This window comes from Symphalangus syndactylus, chromosome 20, assembly GCF_028878055.3.
Source record: "Symphalangus syndactylus isolate Jambi chromosome 20, NHGRI_mSymSyn1-v2.1_pri, whole genome shotgun sequence".
Classification (NCBI taxonomy): domain Eukaryota; kingdom Metazoa; phylum Chordata; class Mammalia; order Primates; family Hylobatidae; genus Symphalangus; species Symphalangus syndactylus.
This window is the reverse complement of record NC_072442.2, coordinates 61,724,792-61,751,235: the sequence shown is the minus strand read 5'-3', so window position 1 is coordinate 61,751,235 and position 26,444 is coordinate 61,724,792. Positions and strand designations below refer to the sequence as shown.

General features: G+C 51.3%; 3 protein-coding genes across 3 annotated transcripts; all 3 read left to right on the top strand.

Annotated features, from left to right (window-relative positions):
- Positions 1-3: 3 nt before the first annotated feature.
- Positions 4-1,397, top strand: C20H17orf100 (chromosome 20 C17orf100 homolog). The gene has a single exon (XM_055258749.2). It carries the CDS (start codon positions 4-6, stop codon positions 358-360), a length of 357 nt encoding a protein of 118 aa, XP_055114724.1. The 3' UTR covers positions 361-1,397.
- Positions 608-6,599, top strand: LOC134731306 (uncharacterized). Its single transcript, XM_063629608.1, has 5 exons — positions 608-682; positions 2,512-3,319; positions 5,345-5,516; positions 5,813-5,894; positions 5,973-6,599. The coding sequence occupies exons 2-5, from the start codon at positions 2,792-2,794 to the stop codon at positions 6,097-6,099; spliced, it is 909 nt and encodes a 302-aa protein (XP_063485678.1). The 5' UTR covers positions 608-682; positions 2,512-2,791; the 3' UTR covers positions 6,100-6,599.
- LOC129470684 (polyunsaturated fatty acid lipoxygenase ALOX15-like) lies at positions 5,899-13,760 on the top strand. Its single transcript, XM_063629620.1, has 5 exons — positions 5,899-5,972; positions 6,860-7,020; positions 7,982-8,125; positions 9,267-9,475; positions 12,569-13,760. Exons 2-4 carry the CDS (start codon positions 6,928-6,930, stop codon positions 9,441-9,443), a joined length of 414 nt encoding a protein of 137 aa, XP_063485690.1. The 5' UTR covers positions 5,899-5,972; positions 6,860-6,927; the 3' UTR covers positions 9,444-9,475; positions 12,569-13,760.
- The last annotated feature ends 12,684 nt before the right edge of the window (positions 13,761-26,444 follow it).

The following is a 26,444-nucleotide window of genomic DNA, read 5'->3' as shown; positions in this document are numbered from 1 at the left end:
AGAATGGCCTCAGCCCCGGGGGCCAAGCAGTCTTCGCCCCGGGTGGGGACCACCCGCTACACAGAGGCGTCCACGGTCCGCGTGGAGACCTCGTCCCACCGCGTGGAGACGTCGTCCCGACGGGTGGAGACCTCCCAGCGCCGCAGCGAGGGGCCCTCCCTCTCCCCCTCGGGGAAGCGGCTCCCTCGCATCCTCGAGGTGTCCTCCCGGCACGTGGAATCCTCCTCGCGGCGCACGGAGACGACCTCCCGCCAAGTCAGGGCCTCGTCCCTGAGGGTGGAGACGTCTCTACACTGCTCTGAGAGCCCGGCCCCGGGGGCCAAGCCGGCCGCCCGCCAGAACGAAAAAACGGCCCGATGAGATGCTGTTTCCCAAAGGCCACCAAGGGGCCAGGGCCCTCAGCCAGGACAGAAAGGCCTCCAGTTGCCAGCCAGCCAGCCAGCTGCCAGGTGGACCAATCATTTTCGGTTTCATGGAAACAAACCATAAATCAATGTAAGAAACAGCCAAGCCGCAGTTTGTGAACACAGCCAACGTTTATTGACCGTCCTGCGTCTTGGACCAGCCTACTTGTGACCCAGTGAACTATTTTCACTTGAAGACAGCACAAAAGGTTTTCAGGCCCAGGATGCTGTCTAAATCGGGCTGATGGACAAAGAGGCTGTTTGGGCCTCTGAGCCAGGTGAGTTTGGGATCCACAGCCCTCAGAAGACCTTCACCCCTTAGGAACAGAGACCAAACTGAAAGCATGACCTGTGGAATGATTCCATGCCTGCTAAAAACTTGAGGGGCAAGGAACAGACTCATAAATTATTAATTGGCCTTTGTTTATGTTTCAAAAAGTAAATGGTTGTTTTCTTTATGCTAAGTCTTTGTACCTGGCACCCCCATCCATACACTTTTTTAAGGTAGGTTAGATGTAGTTAAAAATGACAGTAAACCCACCAGCAAGCAAAAATAATCTTAGAAGAGAAAGTGAGAGGAGGTCATTGAAACTTGGCCTGAGGTTTGAAGAAGATGGAGAAGAGTCATATTTATTGAGAACCTGCTCTGTGCCAGGCACTAGATGTTCCTCCACTTACGATGGGGTTACCTCCCATTAAAACTATTGTAAGTTGAAAATATGGTAATTTAAAAATGCACTTAATACCCCAACCTACTAAACATCATGGCTTAGCCTAGCCTACCTTAAACATGCTCAGAACACCTAAAGGTGAGCAAAATCATCTAACAGAAAGCCTGTTTTATAATAAAATGTTGAATATCTCATGTAATTTATTGCATACTGTACTAAAAGTGAAAAACAACAGTTGTAAGAGTACTTAAAGTACTATTTCTACTGAATGTCACTTTTGTACCATTGTAAAGTCGAAAAATCATAAGTCAAACCATCTTAAGTTGGGAACTGTCTGTATTCAGGGAACTTGGGCTGTAGCAGTAAAAAAAAAAAGCTAAGTCCCAGCTCTAGTGGAGCTTACACTCTGGTGAAAAGGCAGACAAGCAATGATGAAACAAGACAATTTTCTATTGTGATTAGCACTATGAAGGAAATACATGGGTAATGTGGTAGAGAATGGAAGTAAGGGGCTTCTTTTGATAAAATGTTCAGGGAAGGTCTTGCTGATTAGTTAACATTTAATCTGAGATACATGTGAATGAACAGTGATCTGGAACAGGTGCATTCTAGGCAGAAGAACAGCAAATACAAAGGTTGGATGGGAACAACCTTTGAATGTTCAAGGAACAGAAAGAAGGCCAGTATGGCTGGAGTGAAAGAGAGTCAATTATATAGACATGGAAGCAGAACGGAAGAGAGGAGTTAAAAGCAAGCAGGGTCCAGTCCACAGAAAGTTTTCTAAGCCACAGTAAGGAATTTGAGATTTATTCTAAGGTCAATAGGAAAACATTGAAGGGTTTCCAACACGGGAATGACATGATGCCATTTACATTTTAAAAATATCCTTTTGGCTTCTGTGCGTAGAATGTGGGACAGTGGTTCTCAACTGTGTGATTTTGTCCCCCAGAGGATATATGGCAACCTCTAGAGACACTTTAGTTTGGTGGAAAAGTTGTGGGGAAGGGGGGCTAGCACATTAGGTGCTACTGGCACCTAGTGGATAGAGGCCAGGGATGCCACCTGACATCCTACAGTGCACAGGTCAACACCCTCCCCTCTGCCAACAATGAAGAATCACTGGTCCCAAAATGTCAATAGTGCCGAGGCTGAGAAACACTGACAGTTCTAGCAGCTTGGAAAGCTAGAGCATGGTCCATTGGGACGGAACGCCACTTCTGCATAGCAGGATTGTAGTGAGACCTAAGGAACAGTCATGGAAGAGGGTTACCTTTAAAGGTAAAGAGGAATCATCAAAGAAAACAGCAACACAAACGGGACACAATACCTCCCACTCGTGGGCCACTATGTAGGAATTTTAACAGTGATCACTGAAGTAGGCTGTAATGACTGTGGCTTCCCCTATTTTAATAATGCATTGTAACAATTGTTAACAGTGATTAAGTTTCGCAAAAGCTACGTGCTGAATCCGTTAAGAAAAACTTAGGATGCAAGCTGAACAAGAGACTCCAGAGAGCCTAAAAGATGATGGAACATATGCATATGTAAGAATCACAAGTAACAGAATGATACACAAGTCTGGCAACGATATTTCAAACGTATGCAAGCTCAGCTGAGAAGCAGAAAACCAATCCAGGACACGCTTTAAGACACAAGTCCTCTCCCTTAGTCTCGCCCACGCTGGGAAGCTGGTGGGGTCGTGTTTGAATAGCAAAGATGTGCGAACAAACCAAATTAGGAAAACTGCAGAGTACCTTAGCCTTTCTAGACGCTACAAGAGCCTTCTCTCCTCCCTGTCCAAATACTAAGCCTGCCGAGAGTGAGGCCTGGAAGGAGGCCCCGGGGAAGCGGGAGAAGCGGTCTGGGCCAAGGGGAGTTCTATCTGCGAAGACTCCAGGCTCGGAGCGCTACTCACCTGTCTCCATGGCGACGGCAGCGGCCATAACAGGCAAAGACACGGAATCGCCACCTGCCAACCGAGGAAAAGCCCGGAGGGGCAGGAGAAGTTCCGGAAACCACGGCTCCCTCTTCCGGTCCCGGGGCACCGAGGAATATGGAGACGGTGGCTCCGCTCATCCCCGGCCCGCCCCGGCCAGGCCCGCTCACCCCGCGCTGGCTGCTGAATGGCGAGGGGGCGGTGCCGGGCTGTGGGAGCGCCTGAGGGGCAGGAGCCCAGGGAGGCAGACTTTTACCCTCAAAAGGAATGAGTCCCAGAGCCTGGCACAAGGAAGACAAGTGTGCAAAGTTGGTGGAATTAATTAAGTGGCCTAAATGTACCTTCCTCAAATGCCACGGCTGACTGGGTCTCCTCGCCCACTTCACCCTCTCTTGCAATCCAACTTGTGAGGCGCGCGCGCGTGTGTGTGTGTGTGTGTGTGTATGTGTGTGTATGTCCGCGCTTGCCTTTAGATGGAGGTTGGCTTCCCAGCCATCCAGGCTTGCATACACGTGCATAACTCTTACTCCTACCTCGCCTGCCTGCTGTACCAGGGGTTGATTCCTTCTTCCTGCGTGTTTTCTGTCCAAATCCTTTTCTGATTTGGACAGAAAACACGCAGGTGGCACACAGTAAGCGCTTAATAAATTTTCTGGCTACCTGATCTTGGAATTGAGGGCATGCACCTGTGCTCCTCATTGCACAGAGCTCCCTTGTCTGGAAACTCAGCAGTCACCGGGGCGGCCGTCGGTCCTCTCGCTTTCTGTATTTTAACAAACATTTCAACCGCTAGCGCTGTTGGATCTCCGACCTTTCAGGCTTTATCACCTGGGGTGGGGTGGGTGGTGAGAGGGAAGGGATGAGGAGTCAAGACAGGAGAACGCTCTCGATTTCCCGACCCACCTCCCGTCATATCTCATGTCATATCTACCTGATGTTGTACCCCGTCCTGTTACTTTTTTTCTTCCGCGAAAGCCCAAATTCCCATCACTGCTCTAGCTCTCTCCCAGATCCCCAAATCCGGATGTCTGTCTAGGGAACGCCAAAGGAACATGCCCGGATGAGGTCCTCCCCTCTCCCCACCTCCCAGCCCTCTCCTCCTGCCTCCCCCGGTGTCACCCGCGCCTCCTCCCTCGCTTCACATCCCTCTAAGCAAGAATCCGGCGCAGTCAGTTCTAGACCCTGAGCATCTCCCGCGTCCCTGCCCAATATCCGTCCCGCCCCCGACCGCCCGCGTCCCCTTGAACCCGCGGAGCCCTGCTCCCCGCACCCCACGCCCTTGCTCCGAGCTTCCGAGAACGCGGGGCGAAAGGAGCCAGAAAGAGAGAAAATGCGCACGGAGCAGGCGGCCCCGCGACTCCATGGTGAGGGGACGGGGCACGGAAGGTGGAAAGGCGCTCCCTCCTCCTTTTTTTCCTCCCTATGATGGGCAGCTGGTGACACACAGTAAACGCTCAATAAATGTTCCCGCTACTCGATCTCCTTGGAATTAAGGGGATGCTCCTGAGCGCCCCTCATTCCACACAGCTCTGGTGTCTGGAAACTGCGGTCGCCAGAGCGGTCGTCTGTCCTCCCGCTTTCTCTATTTTAAAAGCCATTTCAAACCTCCAGCGGCCTCACCACCTCTGCTGCGGACCTTCCAAGCCCTTCTGAAGCCGGAATGATGTCTCCCTAATTCACTCCTCCTGCTTAACACATTCGAACGGCTCCCGCTTGTTCTCGGGACCAAACCCAAAGCCCTGGGCGCCACCTTCGAGAGCCTCCGGACCTGCTGACCCCCCGCGCACCTGGGCTCTGAGTTCCAGCTCCAAGACGCTGCTCGCCCTCCCTTCCCCGCTGCTCTCTCTGCCCAGCGCGCCTTTCCCCTGCCTTCCCTTTCTGTCACTCTCCCTGGCTGAGCCCTCTCCGCCTCCAGGTCTCCGGGAAGGTTGTCCCCAGGCCGATGGGGCCCCTGCAGGTCCTCAGCCTCGGGCGGGGTGGGGTGGGGGGGTCGCACAGCGGGAATTGCCACCAGTGCGTCCCGGCTCCACAGCGCGCTTGTCCAGGGCGCGGCAGCGCCCAGCCCAGCGCTTGGCACAGTCAATGACCACAGGGAATAGAAAGTGAAGGCAGGAGCGCACCTTCCCACCTGCCGTCCCCCTCCCCTCAGAACCGAGCCCTGGGGCCACCCGCTCGGCCCGGTCCCTCTCTCTCTGGCTCAGTCCCCTCACCCCGATACGTCTCCTCCTCTCAGAGGCTCCGAGGAAGGGCATGGGCGCTGGAGGGAGCAGGGCTCAGCCGGGTGCCCCTCCCGCCAGGCCCCACCGGGGCTGAGCCTCTTCTGTCGCCCTCAGGAGACAGAATTCAAGGTGGAAGTACCGGAGTATCTGGGGCCGCTGCTGTTTGTGAAACTGCGCAAACAGTACTTCCTTCAGGTTCTGCAGCTGGATCTCCGTGCAGGTCCCCGGAGCCTTGTTAACCGCTGGGTGGAGGGCGACGGCGTCCTGAGCCTGCCCGAAGGCACCGGTGAGCGCGGGGCTGGGGGTGTCAGGAGGCCTCTGGGGTGCGAAAGAAGCTGGGGGGATGCGCGTGTGGAGAAGAGGGAGCAGGATGGGGGTGCTGGAACCTGGAGTGAGGGGTCTTTGGGGATGTGGAAGGGGCGGTGGCTGCAGCTGGCACAAAGTGGCTGGAGCCTGAGGGAAGGGCATGATGCTGAAGAGGCAGGGGCCACACAGAAGGACGGGGTGAAGAGGCTCTCCTGGCAGGGGCGAGAAGAGGCGCTCACCAAAAGTCACTGGCCAAGCCCTCCTCTGTCCTTCTAGGCTGCACTGTGGGCGACGACCCTCGAGGCCTGTTCCAGAAACACCAGGAAGAGGAGCTGGAAAAGAGAAGGAAGCGGTACCAGTGAGCCCTCCTCCCCTGACCCCACGTGAGCTGCTGATGCTTCCAGCACCCACGCCTGATTTCCCTCCTGCCCCACAGGTGGGGAAACTGGAAGGATGGGTTAATTCTGAATGTGGCTGGGGCAAAACTATGTGACCTCCCTGTGGATGAGCAATTTCTGGAAGACAGGAGTGTTGACTTTGAGGTTTCACTGGCCAAAGGGTGAGAGCAAGGGGAGGCTGGGTGAGGGAGGTGTCCTGGTCTAGTGGAAGCCAAGGGGCTTATGGGTTGCACTGCACTGGACCGGCCCAAGATCGGTGCCTGTGGTTGTCATATTGGAGTCTCAGAATGATGCTCGAACCCTTTGCCCCATCCTGTGCTGAAGGCTGGCTGACCTCGCTATCAAAAACTAAATGTTCTGACGCTGGACCTGGTGGCTCACGCCTATAATCCCAGCACTTTGGGAGACTGAGGCAGGCAGATCACGAGGTCAAGAGATCAAGATCATCCTGGCCAATATGGTGAAACCCCATCTCTACTAAAAATACAAAAATTAGCTGGGCATGGTGGCACACGCCTGTAGTCCCAGCTACTCGGGAGGCTAAGGCGGGAGAATTGCTTGAACCAAGGAGGTGGAGGTTGCAGTAAGCCAAGATTGCGCCACTGCACTCCAGCCTGGTGACAGAGCGAGACTCCATCTCAAAAATAAAATAATGTTCCAACTTGCTGGAACGATCTGAATGACTTCAATGGGATTTTCTGGTGTGGCCAAAGCAAGCTGGCTGGTCAGTCCCCCCACCCCAATATGTCTCCCAGGACACTTAACCCCCAGATCCCACCCAACCCAGGGGAATTGAAAGAGGCAGGGTGGGGAGACCAGAGACTTGGGTCCCTCTGGTGGGCTGGAGTCAAGGGGGCATGGTTGGTGGGGTTGGAAGGATCAAGAGCTCAGATCCCACAACTTGCTCAACAACTGCCTTCCCCAGAGAGTGTGCGGGACTCCTGGAAGGAAGATGCCTTATTTGGGTACCAGTTTCTTAATGGCACCAACCCCATGGTGCTGAGGCGCTCTGTTCACCTTCCTGCTCGCCTTGTGTTCCCTCCAGGCATGGAGGAACTGCAGGCCCAGCTGGAGAAGGAGCTGGAGGTATGGACATCAGAGCCCTGAGGAAGCTCAACAGTGAGGTGGGGTGGGCTAGTGTCAATGCTGCTGCTGCGGGACCCACTGGGGGCCTGGCTTGCTGCCAGCCAGCAAGGAGGGATTCTGCAGGAGAGGTCCTGAGGGACCCTGGAGAAGCTCAGCTGCTCGGCCTCCTTCCCACACGAGAGTAGCTGTGGAGGGAGGGTGTGCAAGGTGGAATGGTGGATAGAAACGGTCAAATGAAGAAATGTGACTGGCCCTTGGTGCTAGGGATTCAGGGAGTGTGCAGAGTAAGAGAATCAGGGTCAGAGTGCTGTGGCTGTTCATCAGTAGGCGACATGGAAGAACAGAGAGGAAATTCATGGGGGCAGATAGGCTTGGATGTGAATCCTGGTTCTGCTATTTGTAAGCTGTGTGACCTCAGGCAAAATATCCAACCTCTCTGATTATCTGTTTCCTCTTCTGTGCAACTGAGGCTCTTTCAACTATGTATAAAAATTATAAGGCTGGGCGCAGTGGCTTGCACCTATAATTCCAGCACTTTGGGAGGTCGAGGCAGGAGGATTGCCTGAGCCCAGGAATTGGAGGCCAGCCTAGGCAACATGGTGAAACCCTGTCTCTACAAAAGTACAAAAATTATCACCTGTAATTTTTGATGTAATGGCATGCACCTGTAGTCCTAGCTATTTGGGAGGCTGAGATGGGAGGATCACCTGGGCCCAAGGAAGTCCAGGCTGCAGTGAGCTGTGGTGATCCTGCCATGGCACTCCAGCCTGGGCAATGGAGCAATACCCTGGCTCAAAAAAAACACAATGATATGAGGCAATAAGCACATGATCCATTACCTGGTACAAGGTAGGTGGTGGAGACAAGTTAGCTCCTCTCTCTCTCTTCCCCCTTGGAGGAATCAGAGTAGGAAGAAGATGCTTTATGTTGATAGCAGCCCTTGACCTCTTCCCCCACCCAGGGAGGCACATTGTTTGAAGCTGACTTCTCCCTGCTGGATGGGATCAAGGCCAACGTCATTCTCTGTAGCCAGCAACATCTGGTTGCCCCTCTGGTCATGCTGAAACTGCAGCTTGATGGGAAACTCTTGCCCATGGTCATCCAGGTGAGAGGACTCAGGATTTCTGCTCCCAGTCTCCAGCCTTCTCAGATCAGCCCCTTATCAAAATGCACTGAGCACCATCTTCAAAGGCACTGAGCTACGGCACTGGGGAGACGTGAAAGGAGGAAATGGCCAAGTCTCTGATTTGAAGGCCTTGCAATGTAGCTGGAGAGACACACGGGGCCAGTCTGCAGAAGCTCCACGACTGAGGAAGTCCCTGAGGACAGAGACAGGCCAGGAGGGATTGGGGAGGTGGGGTGTCATGAGCCTCGGAGGAGGGCCAGGTCTCAGACAAGCAGCGGGAGAGGAAGGACCGGTCCTCAGGGGCAAGACAGACTGGGCAGAGGCTGAGGTAGAGGAGTCAAGAGATTCCTAGGGGACAGTTGGACCAGAGGCCAGACTAAGCCAGGCTAAGCAGTATGAGGTGGGAAGCTGGAGAAGGCTGTGATGAAACGTGCTGTGGGCACGCGGTGTGGGCAGTGGTGTTTAGGGTGGGTTGGAGGGGGGAGATGCTAGAAACAGGGACTGGGGCAATATGCCAGCACTGACCCCAGGAGGAGGGGAGCTCGGATGTGGGTAGTGACCTTCGGGATGGAGAGGACAGGTGGATGCGAGTGCAGAGGGAGATCAAGGAGAGGGGAAAGGGGAGCCAGGCCAGGTGCCTGCAGAAATAGCACCAATAAAGAGAACAGGGTGCCCAGGTAGACTTTTGTCTGGCCAATGCGGAGGGAACGGGAAGACGTTTAAATTGTCCAGCAGGCAGCTGAGAACAAGAGATTTAGTCATTTGTGTAGAAGTGGGGCTAAAAGATTAGATTTCGAAAAACAGTGTGGGATGAAGGAAGCAGGCGGTTTGAATCTTGTCCACACTGTGGGGACTGAAAGGGGAAGTGGAGGCTGGAGGAGGCACCAGAAGAGCAGTTTCTGCAGAATGCTGGAGGCGAAGCAGCTGGCAGGGTGCTAATGCACCGAGCGGGTAGGAAGGGAGGGGAGGAGATGGGAGCTGTAGGGAGCGGCAGCAGTGAGACGGGGAAAGCAGAACACGTTTGGAGGATGAAGGGCGAGGTTAACATGCAAGGGAGGGCGGGAATCGCTGAGTGCCCGGCACTCATGCCTTCTCTCCCCACACCTTGTCCCTGCTGCAGCTCCAACTGCCCAGCACAGGATTCCCGCCACCTCCACTTTTCTTGCCCACGGATTCTCCAATGGCCTGGCTTCTGGCCAAATGCTGGGTGCGCAGCTCTGACTTCCAGCTCCATGAGCTGCAGTCTCATCTTCTGAGGGGACACTTGATGGCTGAGGTCATTGCTGTGGCCATCTGAGGTGCCTGTCATTGATACATCCTATCTTCAAGGTAACACCTTATCCCCTTCTCTTCTGTATTCAGCTGAACACTCGATGGGGACCTTTGTTTCTCTAGAGTTCTCTATTTCCCTCAATTTCAGCATGCTGCCCTATGAATTCTGGCTGTATTGGCCTCCCAGTACTGCCAGCTCTCTCTGTCTCCTTAACTCAGGAGGATGATAGGACTCTGCCAGGGTTGCTCCTCCCTCCTCTGCAGCTGGAAAGCTTTCTCCAGGGAGTAAGCTGGGGCAACTGTGGGGCCCACTTTTGTCTGTTTCTTCAGTTATTTCAGGCAAGAGGGTAAATCCAGTTCCTTACTTCACTCCAGCTGGAGGTCTCCTCCTATTTTATATACATTTTGTGGAAGATTAACTTTATAATTTAGTTTTTAGATAACAGAATATTCAGACAGGACTGTGACTCCATTTATGGAGTAATTATCATAGCTCAGAGATGAATATTATTACTCTCTCCCAGAGATGCAGTGACTTTTGGGACTTTGTGTGTCTCTTTTCTCAAGAAGAGACTAATAGCATCTCTATTTCTATGAAGAATATTTCCATTGTGTTAGATAGAAAAGAACATTTTATTTTATTGTATTTTATTTTATTTTATTTTATTTCATTTTATTTTATTTTTGAGACAGTTTCACTCTGTCAGCCAGGCTGGAGTGCAGTGGCACGACCTCGGCTCACTGCAACCTCCATCTCCCAGGCTCAAGCAATTGTCCTGCTTCAGCCTCCTGAGCAGCTGGGATTACAGGCGTGTGCCACCATACCCGGTTAATTTCTGTATTTTTAGTAGAGATAGGGTTTCACCATGTTGGCCAGACTGGTCTTGAACTCCTGACCTCAGGTAATCTGCCTGCCTCAGCCCCACAAAGTGCTGGGATTACAGGTGTGAGCCACCACGCCTGGCCCATTTTTTCTTTTTAGTATGGAAGTTTAAATATAAATGCTGATTAACCAATAGAACTGACTGTGGGAGTTAGGCTTCGTCCTTGGCTCCAACCCTCTACCTTCTAAACTCAGCTTCGTGTCTAAGGCTAGGTCTCTGCAAGTCATATTCCTGCCTTGCCACCAGGCTCCATGTTGAACTCACACCAGTAACTACTTCACCCTGGTAGCAGCCGTTCCTTCCCTTAGTGGCAGCTGAATCCACTTTGCAACTTTCTAATGTTTGAAGAAGCAGTTTTATCGCATCCCTGTTCAAAATACCAGCACCAGCCAACTGGCACCCCTTATCAAAAGTCTGAGTTTCAGCTCTCCAGGGTCCTTCCTCCAAGTTTCCAAAGTTTTAGTAATTCCAGGTTCTGTTCTTTCCTGTCTACTAGTGGGGTAGAGCATCCTTTCATATGCTTATTGCCCCTGTGGGTTTTCTTTTCTGTGACTTCTCTGTTCATATCTTTGCTTGTTTTGCTTCTTTCATGTCTTTTTCTTACTTGAGTCCTTTAAATATTCTGAAGACAAATTCTCACTTATTTGCGTTGCAAACATATTCTCAAAGTTTTTGGCTTGTCCCCGTCTTTTAATTTTTTTTTTTTTAATTTCAGAAGACAGTTGCTCAGCTTTCACCATGTGCCTTTATCCTTCCTGGTTTCCATCTCTGATTTTATTTTATAATGGCAACAATGTGTTTCTGTCTTAATAAAGTGGTCCACCAGGATTGCTATCCCAGTGATTTTTAAACTGCAGTCAATACATTAAAGACTGGTGAAATTGGCCGGGCGCGGTGGCTCACGCTTGTAATCCCAGCACTTTGGGAGGCCGAGGCGGGTGGATGACGAGGTCAGGAGATCGAGACCACGGTGAAACCCCGTCTCTACTAAAAATACAAAAAAATTAGCCGGGCGTGGTGGCGGGCGCCTGTAGTCCCAGCTACTCGGAGGGGCTGAGGCAGGAGAATGGCGTGAACCTGGGAGGCGGAGCTTGCAGTGAGCCGAGATTGCACCACTACACTCCAGCCTGGGCGACAGAGCAAGACTCCGTCTCAAAAAAAAAAAAGACTGGTGACATCAATTTAGGGGGTCCCAGTCAGCATTTTAAAAAATGAAATAGAGTAGAACAAAACATATCAGTAGAACAATATCAGAATACATCACACTGTTTAATAGGAAGAAAGGAAGGAAAGAGGAAAGGGGAAGAAAGGAGGTGGGTTTGGGCAATTTATTTTAGTTATTTATTTATTTATTTATTTATTTTTGAGACAGAGTCTCGGTCTATCACCCAGGCTGGAGTGCAGTGGCTTGCTGCAACCTCCGCTTCACAGGTTCAAGCGATTCTCCTTCCTCAGCCTCCTGAGTAGCTGGGATTACAAGTGCCGAACACGCCCGGCTAATTTTTATATTTTTAGTAGAGACAGGGTTTCACCATGTTGGCCGGGCTGGTCTTGAACTCCCAACTTCAGGTGATCCACCCTCCTCGGCCTCCCAAAGTGCTAGGATTACAGGCATGAGCCACCACGCCTGGCCGGATTTGGACAATTTAGTTATGACCCAGTGTCAAAGTTTTCATTACAATATTGCGGCAAGAAATGAGGCTTTTGCTAAGTCAATTCAACAAGTGCCTATGGGTAAGGACACTTTAGAGGAAAAGAGAATGACTAGATAATCATTGTTAGACTGGATACAAGAAAAGAAAGAAAAGAAGTTCTAGTTAGGGATTATTAGATTTATTAAAAGACAGTTAAAGGCCCTTGGGTTCCTTCCCTCCAGGGTTGACATTAGCTGAGTGCATAGGTAACTGGTTTCTAAGAAGAGGTCATAATCTCGTTAAAATTCCTCAGAAAATGGCTTAAGCATTTAATTAGACATACAATTGATTTCCAAGAAGAGTTTTGTGGCTTATATTCCCAAAACATCTTTGTCCTAGCCAGCGTGTGGGACAATCTTTTATTTTACAGTGTATATATTTTATGAAAACTTGTATTTCACTACATATGTACCATATCTTGAAGCAAACTTTATTTTTGGCTGTGTGTCACTGTCAGTGAGGTTTGAAAAACACTGCTGTGTTCTTAAGAGCTGAGATCCAATCAAGGCCTCAGGAATTCCTGGGGTCCCTAAACCTGTCCTTGCCTGTAGTAAACCTCTCTATCTCTGCAGGCACCTAGGGGAGGTTCTCCTGGATATCTTCACAGACATCCTGCATAGCTGTTAAACTCAGAAGTCTATCCATCCCAGGTCTGCTTTTTGCCTCATAAGATTTCATTTGCAAAAGGGTCCCAATGCTAAAACAAAATCTTTGAATATCATCAAGCTAATCTCATCCCATTGTTTTACTGTGAGGAAACTGAGGCTTGGAGTGAGAACACCTTGCCAGTCGCATGGCATTTGGCCCACCTGCAGTGGTACTGCCCCCATCAGTCTACCAGAGTAGCAAAGATTTCACCAGTGGAAACTCATGTATTTAGTGTTAATGGCCTGTCCACGTTTCCCTTTAAAAAGACCAGGAGAGGCCGGGCGTAGTGGCTCAGGCCTGTAATCCCAGCACTTTGGGAGGCCGAGGCGGGCAGATCACGAGGTCAAGAGATCGAGACCATCTTGGCAAACATGGTGAAACCCCGTCTCCATTGAAAATACAAAAATTAGCTGGGTGTGGTGGCACACGCCTGTAGTCCCAGCTACTTGGGAGGCTGAGGCAGGAGAATCACTTGAACCCGGGAGGCAGAGGTTGCAGTGAGCCGAGATCGCAGCACTGCACTCCAGCCTGGTGACAGAGCGAGACTCCATCCCCTCCCCCCACAGCCGCCAAAAAAAAAAAAAAAAGACCAGGAGAGAAGGGCTAAGTAATTAAATTTCTCCTTAGTGTGTATTCATTGATCAGATTTTTTTTTTTTTAACCAAGGCTACTTCACCCATTAGTCATAATAGGGTACAGTCCTAAAGCCTGTGAATTTTTCAAGGGCCTGCAAAAATCGTTGAGGCCCGAAAAATTGATTGGCTTCAAAATACAAAAAGAAAACAAAATTGAAATTAATAAGTGATATAGTTTGGATATTTGTTCCTTCAATCTCCTGTTGAAATTTGATCCCTGGTGTTCGAGATGGAACCTAGTGGGAGGTATTTGGACCATGGGGGCGGATCCCTCAGGAATTGAGTTCTCACTCCTGGTTCCCGCAGGATATCGCTGCTGAAAACAGTCTGGCACCTCCCCTCTCTCTTGCTCCTTTGCTCTCTCCCTGTGATGCCTGCTCCCCTTCATCTTCCATCATCAGTAGAAGCCCCCTGAAGCCCTCGCCAGAAGCAGAGGCTGTTGCCATGCTTCTTGTACAGCCTGTAGAATTGTGAACCAAATAAATCTGTTTTCTTTACAAATAACCCAGCCTCACGTGTTCCTTTATAGCAATGTAAAGTGGACTAAGACAGTAAGTCCCAATGTGCATAAATTTTGGTATGCATCATATGATATGGATCAGGATCTCCAAAAATAAGAATGTGTATGGTCTAGGAAGGTCTCAAAATGGCTCTGTCAAGGTGTCCATACACTGATATCCAGCCTCCAAGGAGATAATAGTGTGGAGCTTTCTCTCTAAAAGTCCTAAGACTGATAGATTCAGCACAGTATTTGGCCAGGAGAGGCCTAAGACAATACATTTCTTTTTATTTTATTTTATTTTTTTGAGATGGAGTCTTGCTTTTCGCCCAGGCTGGAGTGCAATGGCACCATCTCGGCTCACTGCAACCTCCTCCTCCTGGGTTCAAGAGATTCTCTTGCCTCAGCCTCTCGAGTCCCTGGGATTACAGGCACGCGCCATCACACCCAGCTAATTTTTTTTTATTTTTTATTTTTTATTTTTTTTGGTATTTTTAGTAGAAACAGCGTTTCACAGTGTTGGCCGGGCTGGTCTCAAACTCCTGACCTCAGGTGATCCGCCTGCCTCTGCCTCCCAAAGTGCTGGGATTACAGGCGTAAGCCACCGCCCCGGCCCCAAAGTGTCGGGATTACAGGCATGAGCCACGGCGCCCGGCTGGTAAAAATTATTTTGTGAAACTTTTTTGTTTGGAATCACAGTGTAAAATATATTTCTGCGAGTCATGGTCAAAAGAGTTGGAGAAAAGTGCCTCTCTAAGGTCTCTCCCAATTAGTGCCCCCTCTTGAGTTCCTGGCCATCTGTTAAGCGTGTGCCATGACAGACAATGGACAGTAGAGGGCAGACAATCCCCGCACAGCAGCAAAGTCTGGACTTCGGAGGAGTTGGAAACCACAGGCGACTGCCAAGCAGGACAGAAGCCTGAAGCCAGGCCTGAAGCTTCTGAAACAGACAGGGCACAAGTACCTGCTCCTGCTAGGCATCGCAGCACTCTCTGCGTGATATAACTGCAGCCACTTTCCAGTCTCCATCCACGGGCTGGATCCTTGTCTTTGGATATTTTTCACCTTCCTGGGAATACTTCCAGGTGTCTAGTTACTTTTAAACCAAGATCCTGTAAAACCATCTTCGTTCTGTCGCCCAGGCAGGAGTGCGATGGTGCGATCTCAGCTCACTGCAACCTCCACCTCCCGGATTCAAGCGATTCTCCTGCCTCAGCCTCCTCGAGTAGCTGGGATTACAGATGAGCGCCACCACGCCCGGCTAATTTTTGTATTTTTAGTAGAGACAGGGTTTCCCCATGTTGGCCAGGCTTGTCTCGAACTCCTGACCTCAGGTGATTCGCCTGCCTCAGCCAACCAAAGTGCAAAGGGATTACAGATGTGAGTCACTGCACCTGGCCTGGAACTCTAATATCCTAGAGCAGCGAACACACGCTGAGCTCTCAGTCTCCCCCAGGCACTGTTTGCAGCACCCTACATGTACTAACTCATGCACTCCTCACACCTCGATGAGGTAGGTCAGGACACTGGGGATTGAGAAGGTTAGGTGACTTACCCAGCATTCCTGGCTAGGAAGAAGCAGAGCCAGGATCCAAACCCAGGCCAGCTGGCTCCAGAGCTTATGCTCTTAACCACCAGCCACTGTTGGTACAAGAGGAATAAATGCCTAGTCTTCTACCTACTGATCTACTCCTAAGGATACTGAGAGTGTGATGTGGTTAGGAGAAACCCTGCAGGCCATCAGAAGAGCAGGGGATATTCAAGCCTAAGACAGGAAGAATGCGCAGGCACCACTTCATTCTGCTCTCTGAAGGGCTGTCTTTGTCAGAGGCAGCCTCAAGAGCAGAACTAGAATCAAACGATGAAAAGCTAGGAGGATTTGGGCTCAGAAAAAAAAAAAAAAAAAAGACCTTAAAAAATGTATTATAAAATCTGGCCGGGCGCGGTGGCCCACGCCTATAATCCCAGCACTTTGGGAGGCCAAGGCAGGTGAATCACGAGGTCAGGAGTTCAAGACCAGCCTGGCCAAGATGGTGAAACCCTGCGTCTACTAAAAATACAAGACTTAGCCGGGTACGGTGGCAGCCACCTGTAATCCCATCTGCTCGGGAGGCTGAGGCAGGAGAATCGCTTGAACCCAGGGGATGGAGGTTGCAGTGAGCTGAGATCGCACCACTGCACTCCAGCCTGGGAAACAGAGTGAGACTTCACCTAAAAAAAAACACACAAACTTTATTCTACAGACAAGCACACTGTGCACTGTGCCACGTCTGTGTCAGATCTCCCGGGAAGACAGTTCTCACAGTTGAACCAGCCCTGTGGCGGTGAGGACTCTGTCTTCTTAAGCAAGAGCAGACAAACGCTGAGCAACCACTGTGGGGGCAGGTGCCACAGAGGGCATTTAGCTTGGCGTTGGACAGGAAGCCTGGGGGGTCCCAGGTAGCCCGAGTTTGAGGGGGTGGGAAGGAAGCAGTGGGAAGTCCCTGGGTCACATCTTCCTCCTTGGAGCCTTTAGCTTTTCCCTCTCTTCCTGATCCCTTGCCTTGGTCAACAAAAATGTCTCATCTCCCCTCTGCCCTAATTGGACTCCCTCTTCTCTGCCTCTTGCCCACCCCTGCACACTCTAAGCCATAGTTCGTTTTATTTCCCAGGCTCTTCAAAGAGCTGTCTACACTCGCTGCTCACACGTCCCCGTCCTGATCATATTTCCCTGCCCTTGCACTGCAACCTCACCAAATCTGTCCTTCCCAATGTCACTTCGTGCTGTTTCCCGTTCCCAATCCAATGGCTTCTTCTCGACCCCCAATTTCTCTGACCTTTCTGTAGCATTTGACTCTGGGGACAATTCCCTCCTCCTCAAAAGTATTTCCTCTGTTGTTCTCCAGAAGCCTGAACTCTCTCTCCCCCTCCCCCACACCCGACAAATGTCAGTGGTCCCCAGAATTCTTTCCTCCGCCTTAGCTTCTCACTTTGCACACTGCCCCGGCACTCACATGGCAACCGCTGCCTGACTGCGGATGTCTCTCTCACCCAGGCCTCCGTCCTGAGCACCAACCTCTCATGGGCTGGGCATCTTGTTCTGGATTAATTAGTTTCATTTTTGTTGTTGTTGTTTTGAGAGGGAGTCTCGCACGGTTGCTTGGGCTGGAGTGCAATAGCGTGATCTCGCTCGCTGCAACCTCCGCCTCCCAGGTTCACGTGATTCTCCTGCCTCAGCCTCCTGAGTAGCTGGGATTACAGGTGCACACCACCATATCCGGCTAATTTTTTGTATTTTTAGTAGAGACAGGGTTTCACCATATTAGCCAGACTGGTTCAAACTTCTGACCTCGTGATCAGATGCCCGCCTCGGCGTGCCGAAGTGCTGGGATTACAGGTGTGAGCCACTGCGCCCGGTCAACCTTTTCTATTTCTCTATAGCGTCTACTGAAATGGGACTTGATATTATTTATTCATTGCTTAATTGTTTATGATCTATGTTCCCCACGGGAGGGCAAGGACTTTGACTTGTTTGCCCCTATGTCTCCAAACCTAGAATGATGTCTGGCACAGAGTCAGCATGCAGTAAGTGTTGGTGGAAGGAACAAATGAAGGAACGAAGGAATGGTCGGGATGAATTTCTTGCCGGTGGTTCACTGATGAGAAGCTGGGGAAGGCTGAAGCGAACTCACACGTGCCCCTGACCTCGGTTGCTCCTTCTCTCAGATAAACTCCTGTTTGTCCTCAAATTCCGGCTCCATTTCCACCTGCGCAAGGAGACTTGCCCAGTCCTTGACTCTGAGCCCACTTCCTGGGTGTTCTCACTCCCCACTGCTGCTGCCTGTTTTTACAGCATCCATGTGATCACTCCGTGAATGATTCTTTGTTGTTTCCCGGTGTCTCTCTCGTGAGATTGAAAGCACATCAAGGGCAGGCCTGTCACAAAGCCTCTTTGTGTTCTGTAGCTATCCGTGGAGCGAATGAACAAGGTTGGGCTTGTCTGGACCTGGGCACGGTCACTGAATGTTCTTGGCCTCTGTAAGGAAGGGCATCCCCTTGGCAGTTAGCAGGGCAGACACAAGGGGCATAGCATCCCCAGAACACAACGAAGGGCACCTTTGAAAAGCTAGACAGGCTTTGGATAGAGACGGAATTGTCTGGTGACACGTGCTCATTCATACTACGTGGTCATTATACTCTGTGGTCTTAGAATATGTCACATTCTCACTTTTTCATCCACCCACAATTCACTGAGTTCCGGTTCAGTGCCAGCTTCTGTGATGGGTAATAGCGGTGGGAACATGCAGAACTGGACGATCAAGTTTAGAATGAGATCGTGCCTACTGTCAGGCAGTCCAGGAGGGGTGACCCCAGGATCCCTTCTTCCTTTGCCTTCAATCTATTCTAAATTGTCTTCAGCCGGTGATGCACCAGCTGGGAGTCCAGACGTCAGCTGGCTTAAACAGACCGCTGTGCTTGCAACTAGCAAGACACTTCAGAACTTGCAGAATCACTGTATCCCTTTCTTAAACCAAGACCCAACCCCACCAACTCTTTCTTTTCCTTTCTGGTTTGGCCTCTGTAGGTGTGACATCAGAGACACACCTCAGCGGATGTGACTCAGTGAGCACCATTCAGACTCCCCAGGGCCACCCCCATGAGCTGGCCAGGTGGGCAGGCTTTGCTGAGCCTGTCTCCCCACTGGTCTGAGGTCTGCGGATTAGGCTTCTAGACAGGGAGAGGCAGGGCAGGCCCCTCAGTGGGAAGACAGGAGTGTCTGTATGGCCAGTTGGGAATCAAGAACCGTTCACCCTCCACCAGCAAGGGTGGGGCTGCCTTGAGCTTTCAGGCAGCTGTTTTATGGAATTATTAATTTTAATGTACAGATGGTTTTATTTTCTGCTCATTTTCACATATTCTAAGAACCCTTAAATGTTCCACTATATAGTCTTTTTTTTTTTTTTTTTTTTTGAGACAGAGTCTTTCTCTGTCACCCAGGCTGGAGTGCAGTGATGCGATCTCAGCTCACTGCAACCTCCACCTCCCGGGTTCAAGCAATTCTCCTGCCTCAGCCCCCTGAGTAGCTGGGATTACGGGCGCCCGCCACCGCATCTGGCTAATTTTTGTATTTTTAGTAGAGACGGCATTTTGCCATGTTGGCCAGGTTGATCTCGAACCCCTGACTTCAGGTGATCCACCCACCTCGGCCTCCCAAAGTGCTGGGATTACAGGCTCAAGCCGCTGTGCCCAGCCTATAGTCTTAATATTCCCTATTTTAAAAAATATTCATGGCGGCCATACTGGAGCTCACGGGATATAGCAGAGAGCACTGCCCTCATGGTCTTTAGATACACATCTTTCATGGTTCTGTTGAATGACTTCTTTACAACACATTCCCAGGAGCAGAATTACCACATTAAAAGGTATGAACATTTTCATAGCTCTGGAAGCGTATTGCCCAATTTCTCCCCTAAAAAGGTGGTGTTAATTTACACTGCCACTGGCAGTGTGTGTAAGCTGGTTTCAGCACAGCTTCAACAGCATGAGACATTATAATTTTGTTAATGTTTGCTAATTTCATAGGTGTGAAAAGAATGGCACGTCAGGGGCACTTTAATTTGCGTTCCCTGATGATCGTGAGGGTGAGCCTGTTTGGAGGTGCTGATGTGCACAGTCCGCCCAGTGGGGGCCTCTCCGCCCTGTCTCAGGCACTGTCTGTTTCTCAGCCTGTGTCTCCCCACACCTCTGCCTGCCTCCCGCTGACTGTTGTTCTTACTGTCCCTCTAAGCCTGTCTGTCTCAGTGTCTCAGCCTCTGATTCCTCGGAGTTTCTCTGGTTTCTAACTGGCCAGGTGTGGAGCTGGTTCGTGGAGGTCCTAGCCAAGCCCTGACAAGCTGCAGTCTAGAGGCTGGGCGCAGGGTTCTGGGCACAGGGCTCTAGGCTCCTGCCTCCAAGGGCTCCCTCCCTGGGGAGCTCCCTCTGTGAACTCACGTGGTGCCCTTCCTTCCACCAGGGCCTCACCAAAGGCCCTTTTCATTTCTCCAGGTAGCCTCACCTGGGCTGACCTGCTCGATTGGATCCAGTGATTCTGAGATCCCAGAAGTAGCTGGGAGTGAGCCGGCTGTCCCTCAGTGACTCCCTCTTAGGAAGTGTTCCAGATGCTCCACCCTCAGGACAACTCACCAGACAGGGTTGTGTGTCCTGGCCGTTGGGGTGTGTGGTCTGAAAGAGCCAGAAAGTGGTGTCCCCAAAGTCCAGATGTGTGGACAGTAGAGAGGTCCACAGAGGTGACAATGGCTCTGCCTGCCTTCTCCAACGAGCCCCTTACCTGAAGTGGCAGAAAGAGCTCACCTCTCAGGCCAAACCCTACTTGGCACCAGGCGGACGGGGGGCCACCGAGGCCCCATGGTTTAGCAGGGTCGGAGCAGGGCTCTCACACTGCCCACTTTCAATGGCATTGAAGAGTCTTCAACACTTGGGAAAGTTTCAGAAAGATTTCAGAAAGGCAGCTGGCTTCAAGGGAAGTCTGTGTAGATGTACTTGGTGAATCCTCGTGGTCAGTGAGTTGCTGACTCCGGGCTCTGGACCTGCCCTGTTGCTGCTTGTCTTTGAGGTAGGCAGGTCTTGAGGGCTCTCTACAGTCCTCTCTCAGACCCTGTGGGTGGTCCCAGCCCATTAGAATCGTAGATTGATAACAGCCAGAAGGGAACTCTGACATCAAGTTCTCTCTCTCTCTTTTTTTTTTTTTTTTTTTTGAGTCGGAGTCTCTCTGTGTCGCCCTGGCTGGAGTACAGTGGCGTGATCTCGGCTCACTGCAACCTCCACCTCCCAGGTTCCAGCAATTCTCCTGCCTCAGCCTCTCGAGTAGCTGGGACTACAGGCATGCGCCAACATGCCCGGCTAATTTTTCTGTTTTAATAGAGATGGGGTTTCACCATATTGGCCAGGCTGATCTGGAACTCCTGACCTCGTGATCCACCTGCCTCAGCCTCCCGAAGTGCTGGGATTACAGGCGTGAGCCGCCACGCCCATCCGCACCCTCTCATTTTATTTAACATTTTAATGTTAAGCTTTTAAAAAATTATACAAGTAATGCATGCCTGTTTCTAGGATATTTGGAAAATACAGAAAACTATAAAGGAGAAAATATTAATCCTCCTATCAGTTCATCAAGGATAACTGCTATTTCAATATCAGCCTTTTCTGTGCTCACATATTTTTATTATCACTGAGATCATACATTATATGTGATTCTGTATCTGCTTTATTTACCTCAGATTATATGCATTTTCAATATAACAAACTATTCTTTAAAAACACTGTTAATGACTGCATAATAGTCTTTTGAGCTGACACACCTTAACTAATATTACCTAAATGTTAGGTACGTATGTTTTCAGTTTTTCAAGGATATAAAAATATACCAAAGTAAACATCTTGGGACAGGCGTCATGGCTCACGCCTGTAATCCCAGCACTTTGGGAGGCTGAGGTGGGCGGATCACTTGAGGTCAGGAGTTTGAGACCAGCCTGGCCAACATGGTGAAACCCTGTCTCTACTAAAAATACAAAAATTAGCTGGGCATGGTGGCAGGCGCCTGTAATCCCACCAACTCAGGAGGCTGAGGCAGGAGAGTTGCTTGAACTTGGAGGGGTGGAGGGGTTTCAGTGGGCTGTGATCACACCACTGCACTCCAGCCTGGGGAACAGAGTGAGACTCCATCTCAAAAAAAAAAAAAATACTGGGTATGGTGGCTCTCACCTGTAGTCCCAGCTACTTGCAGGCTGGAGTGGGGGAGGCTGAGGTGGGAGGATCACTTGAGCCCAGGAGGCAGAGGTTGCAGTGAGCCAAGATGGCCCCACTGTACTTCAGCCTGGGCGACAGGATGAGACTCTGTCTCAAAAACAAAACAAAACATACTAAAGTAAGCATCTTTATGCATAAATTTTTGTCCACGATTTGATTTTTCCCTTAGCTTAGACTCCTACTCATAGGGTATAGGCATGTTTTAAGACTTCGCATGTGTATTTTTATTTTACTTTTGAGAAAGGTTGAACTAACACATGCCCATCTCGCCACACACCATCAACTACACCAAGAAATATCATTGAGAGAAACATCAACTAACTCGAAAGACAGTATTTCTGTTGCCTCCTTTCAGTGATCGCTCAATTAAGGCTTGGAGAGGAAAAGGGACATGCCGAGGGTGGTTCTAAGAGTGTGTGATTTCATTCTGTCTTCACAGAAACCCCACATAAATAGCAAGAGGTGGAGGAGCTAAAGCACGCAGATTAAGGTTAAGGAACTTGCCTGGCTGGGCGCGGTGGCTCACGCCTGTAATCCCAGCACTTTGGGAGGCTGGGGCAGGTGGATCACCTGAGGTGAGGAGTTCGAGACCAGCCTGGCCAACATGGCGAAACCCTGTCTCCACTAAAAATAGAAAAATTAGCCAGGCATGCTGGTGTGCGCCTGTAATCCTAGCTACTTAGGAGGCTGAGGCAGGAGAATCTCTTGAACCCAGCAGGTGGAGGTTGCAGTGAGCCGAGACCCCGCCATTGCACTCTAGCCTGAGCAAGAAGAGCGAAACTCCATCTCAAAAAGAAAAAGAAAGGAACCTGCCTGGACTCACATTCAGTTACTAAGAGTTGGAGCCCGAGTTGGAGCCTGTGCCGTTGGGCCCCAGGGCCCTTGTACTTCACGTCACCTCCATGCCACAGCTCCTGTTCCCGGCTATGATGCTGGAATGTGGATCAGAGCCACGTCATAAAGAAACTTGGAGTTTGGATTTACCCTATAGACAGAGAGAGGCGCTTGATGGGTCCTTAAGCATCAAAGCTGGGTTTTACAGACATGTTTCTGGTGGACTGGCTTGAGGGAGACAGGAAATAGGGAGGCCAGCTGGGAAACGCAACATACAGATAATGAGATCGACAAAGAGTGCTCGCACGGACGCACACGTGCCTGTGGTTGTGGGAAGTGGGCAGTTGAGAACACTGAGGGTCTCAGAGGCCTCCCACCATGCCCTCTTCACTGAGCAAAGGCCATTTTTATCTGCTACACGTCAGGCAAAACCTGTGCCAACTGCCAAAGCCTCCACCTCAAATCTAGCAAATAAGAGAGAGGATGGTATGGATTACATTATATTTAAAACAAGCCCACACAATGCCTGTAATTTTTTATTCTGACTCCGTAATTATAGCTCAAGACCAGTCAGATCATAGTTATCCCCACACCGACCTGCTGTTGGGACACATGGAATTAAAGGCTTTGCTCCCTTCAAATTCTATTTTGGAGGCCGAGCACTGGCAGGTAATGGGCCTTTCTCAAGGCCTGTCTCGTTGAAGCCCCTCCCAGGGCAGCCTCCACGAAGGCCAAGTCAGCACCAGGGTTTCGGGAAGACCCCGGATGGTGTGGGAGCAGCTGAGATGCTACCGCTTGGCCCAACCTGAGCCCTGGGCCTCAGGGCTGAGCCAGGGGCCTGGAAGCGGAGGTGAGCACCGTCCTTGGACCAGACCTTGGGCAGGTCTATCCCAGAGCATCTGCACCCTCGAAGATTCCCAAATGCTGCTCTCCCTGGCCCTGACCAGGGTCCCAGGGTCAGATGGGCCAAGCCCTGATTGTTCCGCACACTTGTCACAGACAGGCTGCTATTGCCCAAAGGGGCCTAAATTCAGAAAAGAAGAAGAAGAAAAACATCCAAGGAGTGTGAAGGGGCCAGGCTTCCATGGACAGCCTGGCTGACCAGGCCTAGGCCAACTAAGCTTTTCTTCCAGTGTGAGCACCACCCCTCAGCCCCACGATGGCACCCAGACAGAGCCAGAGTGGGGCTGGCTCCCTGCTCGTGGACCTGGGTTACCAGCAGGAGTCAGGAGGGCCAACTGCCCTTTCTCCACATGGCCCTCCCAGGCCCAGTCCTGCCTCCCCATAGCCTTGCGGGGGAGGCAGAACAGCATCCTTTCATCCAGGCGTTGCAGGACCTGCTCTATCCGGGCCCTTCACTCACCATCTCATTTACTCCTCCCGTCACTCTGCCGAGGGGTGTGGTTAGTGTTATCACAGTTTCCAGTTGAGACATGAACAGATGGAGCTCAGGTGGCATGACCAAGGCCTCTCAGGTCATAAGTGAGGGGATCAGAGCTGGGACTGAGTTATCCTAACACCCCTGGACCACACAGCGCATCCACAGGCAACTGGCCCGAGACCACCAGGCCTGCTCCTGGCTGTGCCTCAGCAACGCCTTGGTGGTCCCACGCCCTTGGGCAACTTGCTGAGCCCTTAGGCCCAAGGAAGCTCAGGCCCAGTGCCTGTCTCCCAGCCCCCCTCTTCTCCTGGTGCACACTGCACTGCTCCCTTGCCTCAGCCACGCCAGGGGACAAGCCCACTCCCTGCACAGGCCCTTGTTCTCACGTCCCCACGTGGATGGTTCCCTCTTCCAGCCAATGGTGCATCTTACACATGCTTCTGTTTTAGCCCTCAAGACATTGTACTGTCACGATGCTTATCACTGTCTCCTGCTAGACTTCTCAAGGGAGGATCTGTGTCCTGTCCCTTTGTCGCTAGTTTTATGCACAGCATGTAGTAGGTGCTCAGCAACTGTTCTTGGAAGAAAAAAAGAAGAATCTAGAAAACTCCTATTTGTCTTTAAAACTCTGCCTAAAATAGATCCGATGAAGACTTTGCTGATTCACACAGACCAAGCTAACCCCATTTACTAGGCTGTATCCTCGAAGAGAGGGACAGAGCCTGATTCTTCTCTGTGACCCCATCTCTCAGCACAGAAGAAGCGTCGACCAAGGGTCAGTAAATGTAGAACTGAATTGCTCTTTGCAGTTGCAAACACATATGCGCGCACACACATACCGCCCACTGCTTCAGCCTCAGATTAAGGGCACCATGACCTGAACCAGCCAAGTGCCCATGTTATTGGGCTGAAACCACCCCAGGCTGGCATGCCAGGGATGTTTGCTAAGGAAGAAGACACTGAAATCCTAACTTTAAAAAAAGAAACACAGTGAATAGATGTTCTATTTATATGAAAATCTGGTCTGTTTTTAGGTAACAGCCCTCCCATCTCACCTCCCCAAGGTGGGTCCTGCCTTTGCACCAGCTCCTTCTACACCCCACCCGGTAATCACAGCCCTACCTGCCCCACCTCCGCTCCCCTGTTTGCTCTCTGGGGTTTCCCTCGATTGCAGGGTTTGAGCTTCCAGACATCACAGGGGCCTGTCTCAAACTGGCCCCTTCCCTCCCTCCCTGACACTGCAGTTAGTGAGAAGCAGGCCAGAGCCAGGGCCCTGTGAGAGGAGAGGAGGCAGGCAGGGAGTCAGTCTGTCGCAGGATCTGTCCCTTACCTGATCCAAAGAGCAGAAGATGGATGGCTGGTGCACAGAAGGAGCTAAGCCCTGCTTCTCCCAGGCCTCTGTCAAGCCAGCAGGGTCCCACTCCTTAGCTCGGATCATGCATGGGGGCCCCATGGCGCAGTGCAAAGAGCAGAGGCTTTGGAATCAGGGTTTCGGTTCTGGTCCTGCTCCTCCATTTGGACAAACCCCTGCAAGCCTCAGAGTCCTCAGCGGCCAAAGGGGGCATCACCTGCAGAGAGGACCCACCAAGTCACACTGTGAGGCAGGGATGGCACAGGACCAGCCACTCCAGCAGAGGAACTGTTTGTGGAACCCAGCAGGGAAAGAAATTCGGGTTGGAGAGCAGCAGCTTTGGCAGCTTGGAAATCATCTGGAGGCTTCCTGTGCACACGTCAAACCTCGAGCTCCAGGTAGCCCATCCCTGGTTCTGTAAGCGGCCAGATAGGCCCACCTGGGCTCTTGGCAGCAGGGGAGGAGCTGGTGGCTCTGAAAACAGCACTGGCTGTGGCACCACAGGGGCCAAGAGGACTTTGTCACCTGGCTCCTGCCCTTTCTCTAGCCTCAGGATGCCCTCACCTCCTCCGTCCATTCCCTTGTCTTCAGGAGTCCCCCCATGGCCTGAGGAACACCCTGCTCTCTGGCAAGGTTCTTGCTCCTGCTGGAACACCAGATTACAGCAGGGGTGCCAGGAGCCCCTCAATATGCTGGCGGCTCCCTCCAGCCTCAGTCAGGTTCCAGGAAGAGACCAGGGCAAGCCTGAGGCTCTGGGCTCGGCCTCAGTGTCCTGGGAAAATTCTGAGCCTCCCTCACAGCTCAGCACTCAGGCAGGCACCCAGCAAACCACAGCGGTGGTTACCAGAGAGCCAGGCCTCCCACCGCAGGGACAGTAAGCTGAGAAGCACTGTAGCTATAAATGTGAAGTGGCGAACCGCGGGACACTGCCGCAACCCAGCAGCGGGCAGGAGCCTGCTCCCAGCCTCCCTGCAGGGCCAGCCCACCAAGCCTCAGACCTGCCCTGTCCTAGGTTCTGTGGGCTCTGAGCAGAGCTGTTTTCTACATCCCACCTGGTAATGTCCCGTGGGGCCGCATGGAGGGGTCCCAGAGACAGTGCAGGGAGAGGGGCAGGCAGGACCCTACACAGCATCTTCTCCACAGTCAATGGCGCTGGTCTCCTCACAAGCGTACTCTTGTTTTCTGTTGACTTACGCAAGAAGAGGGAGGGGCCACATAATCATTCTGGGGCTTGGTGCTTCTAAAAGTCTTACTCCTTCCCTGGGTGGCACCAGGTCACAGCTACAGCCCCATCTGGAGCGTGCCTTGGGGTGGA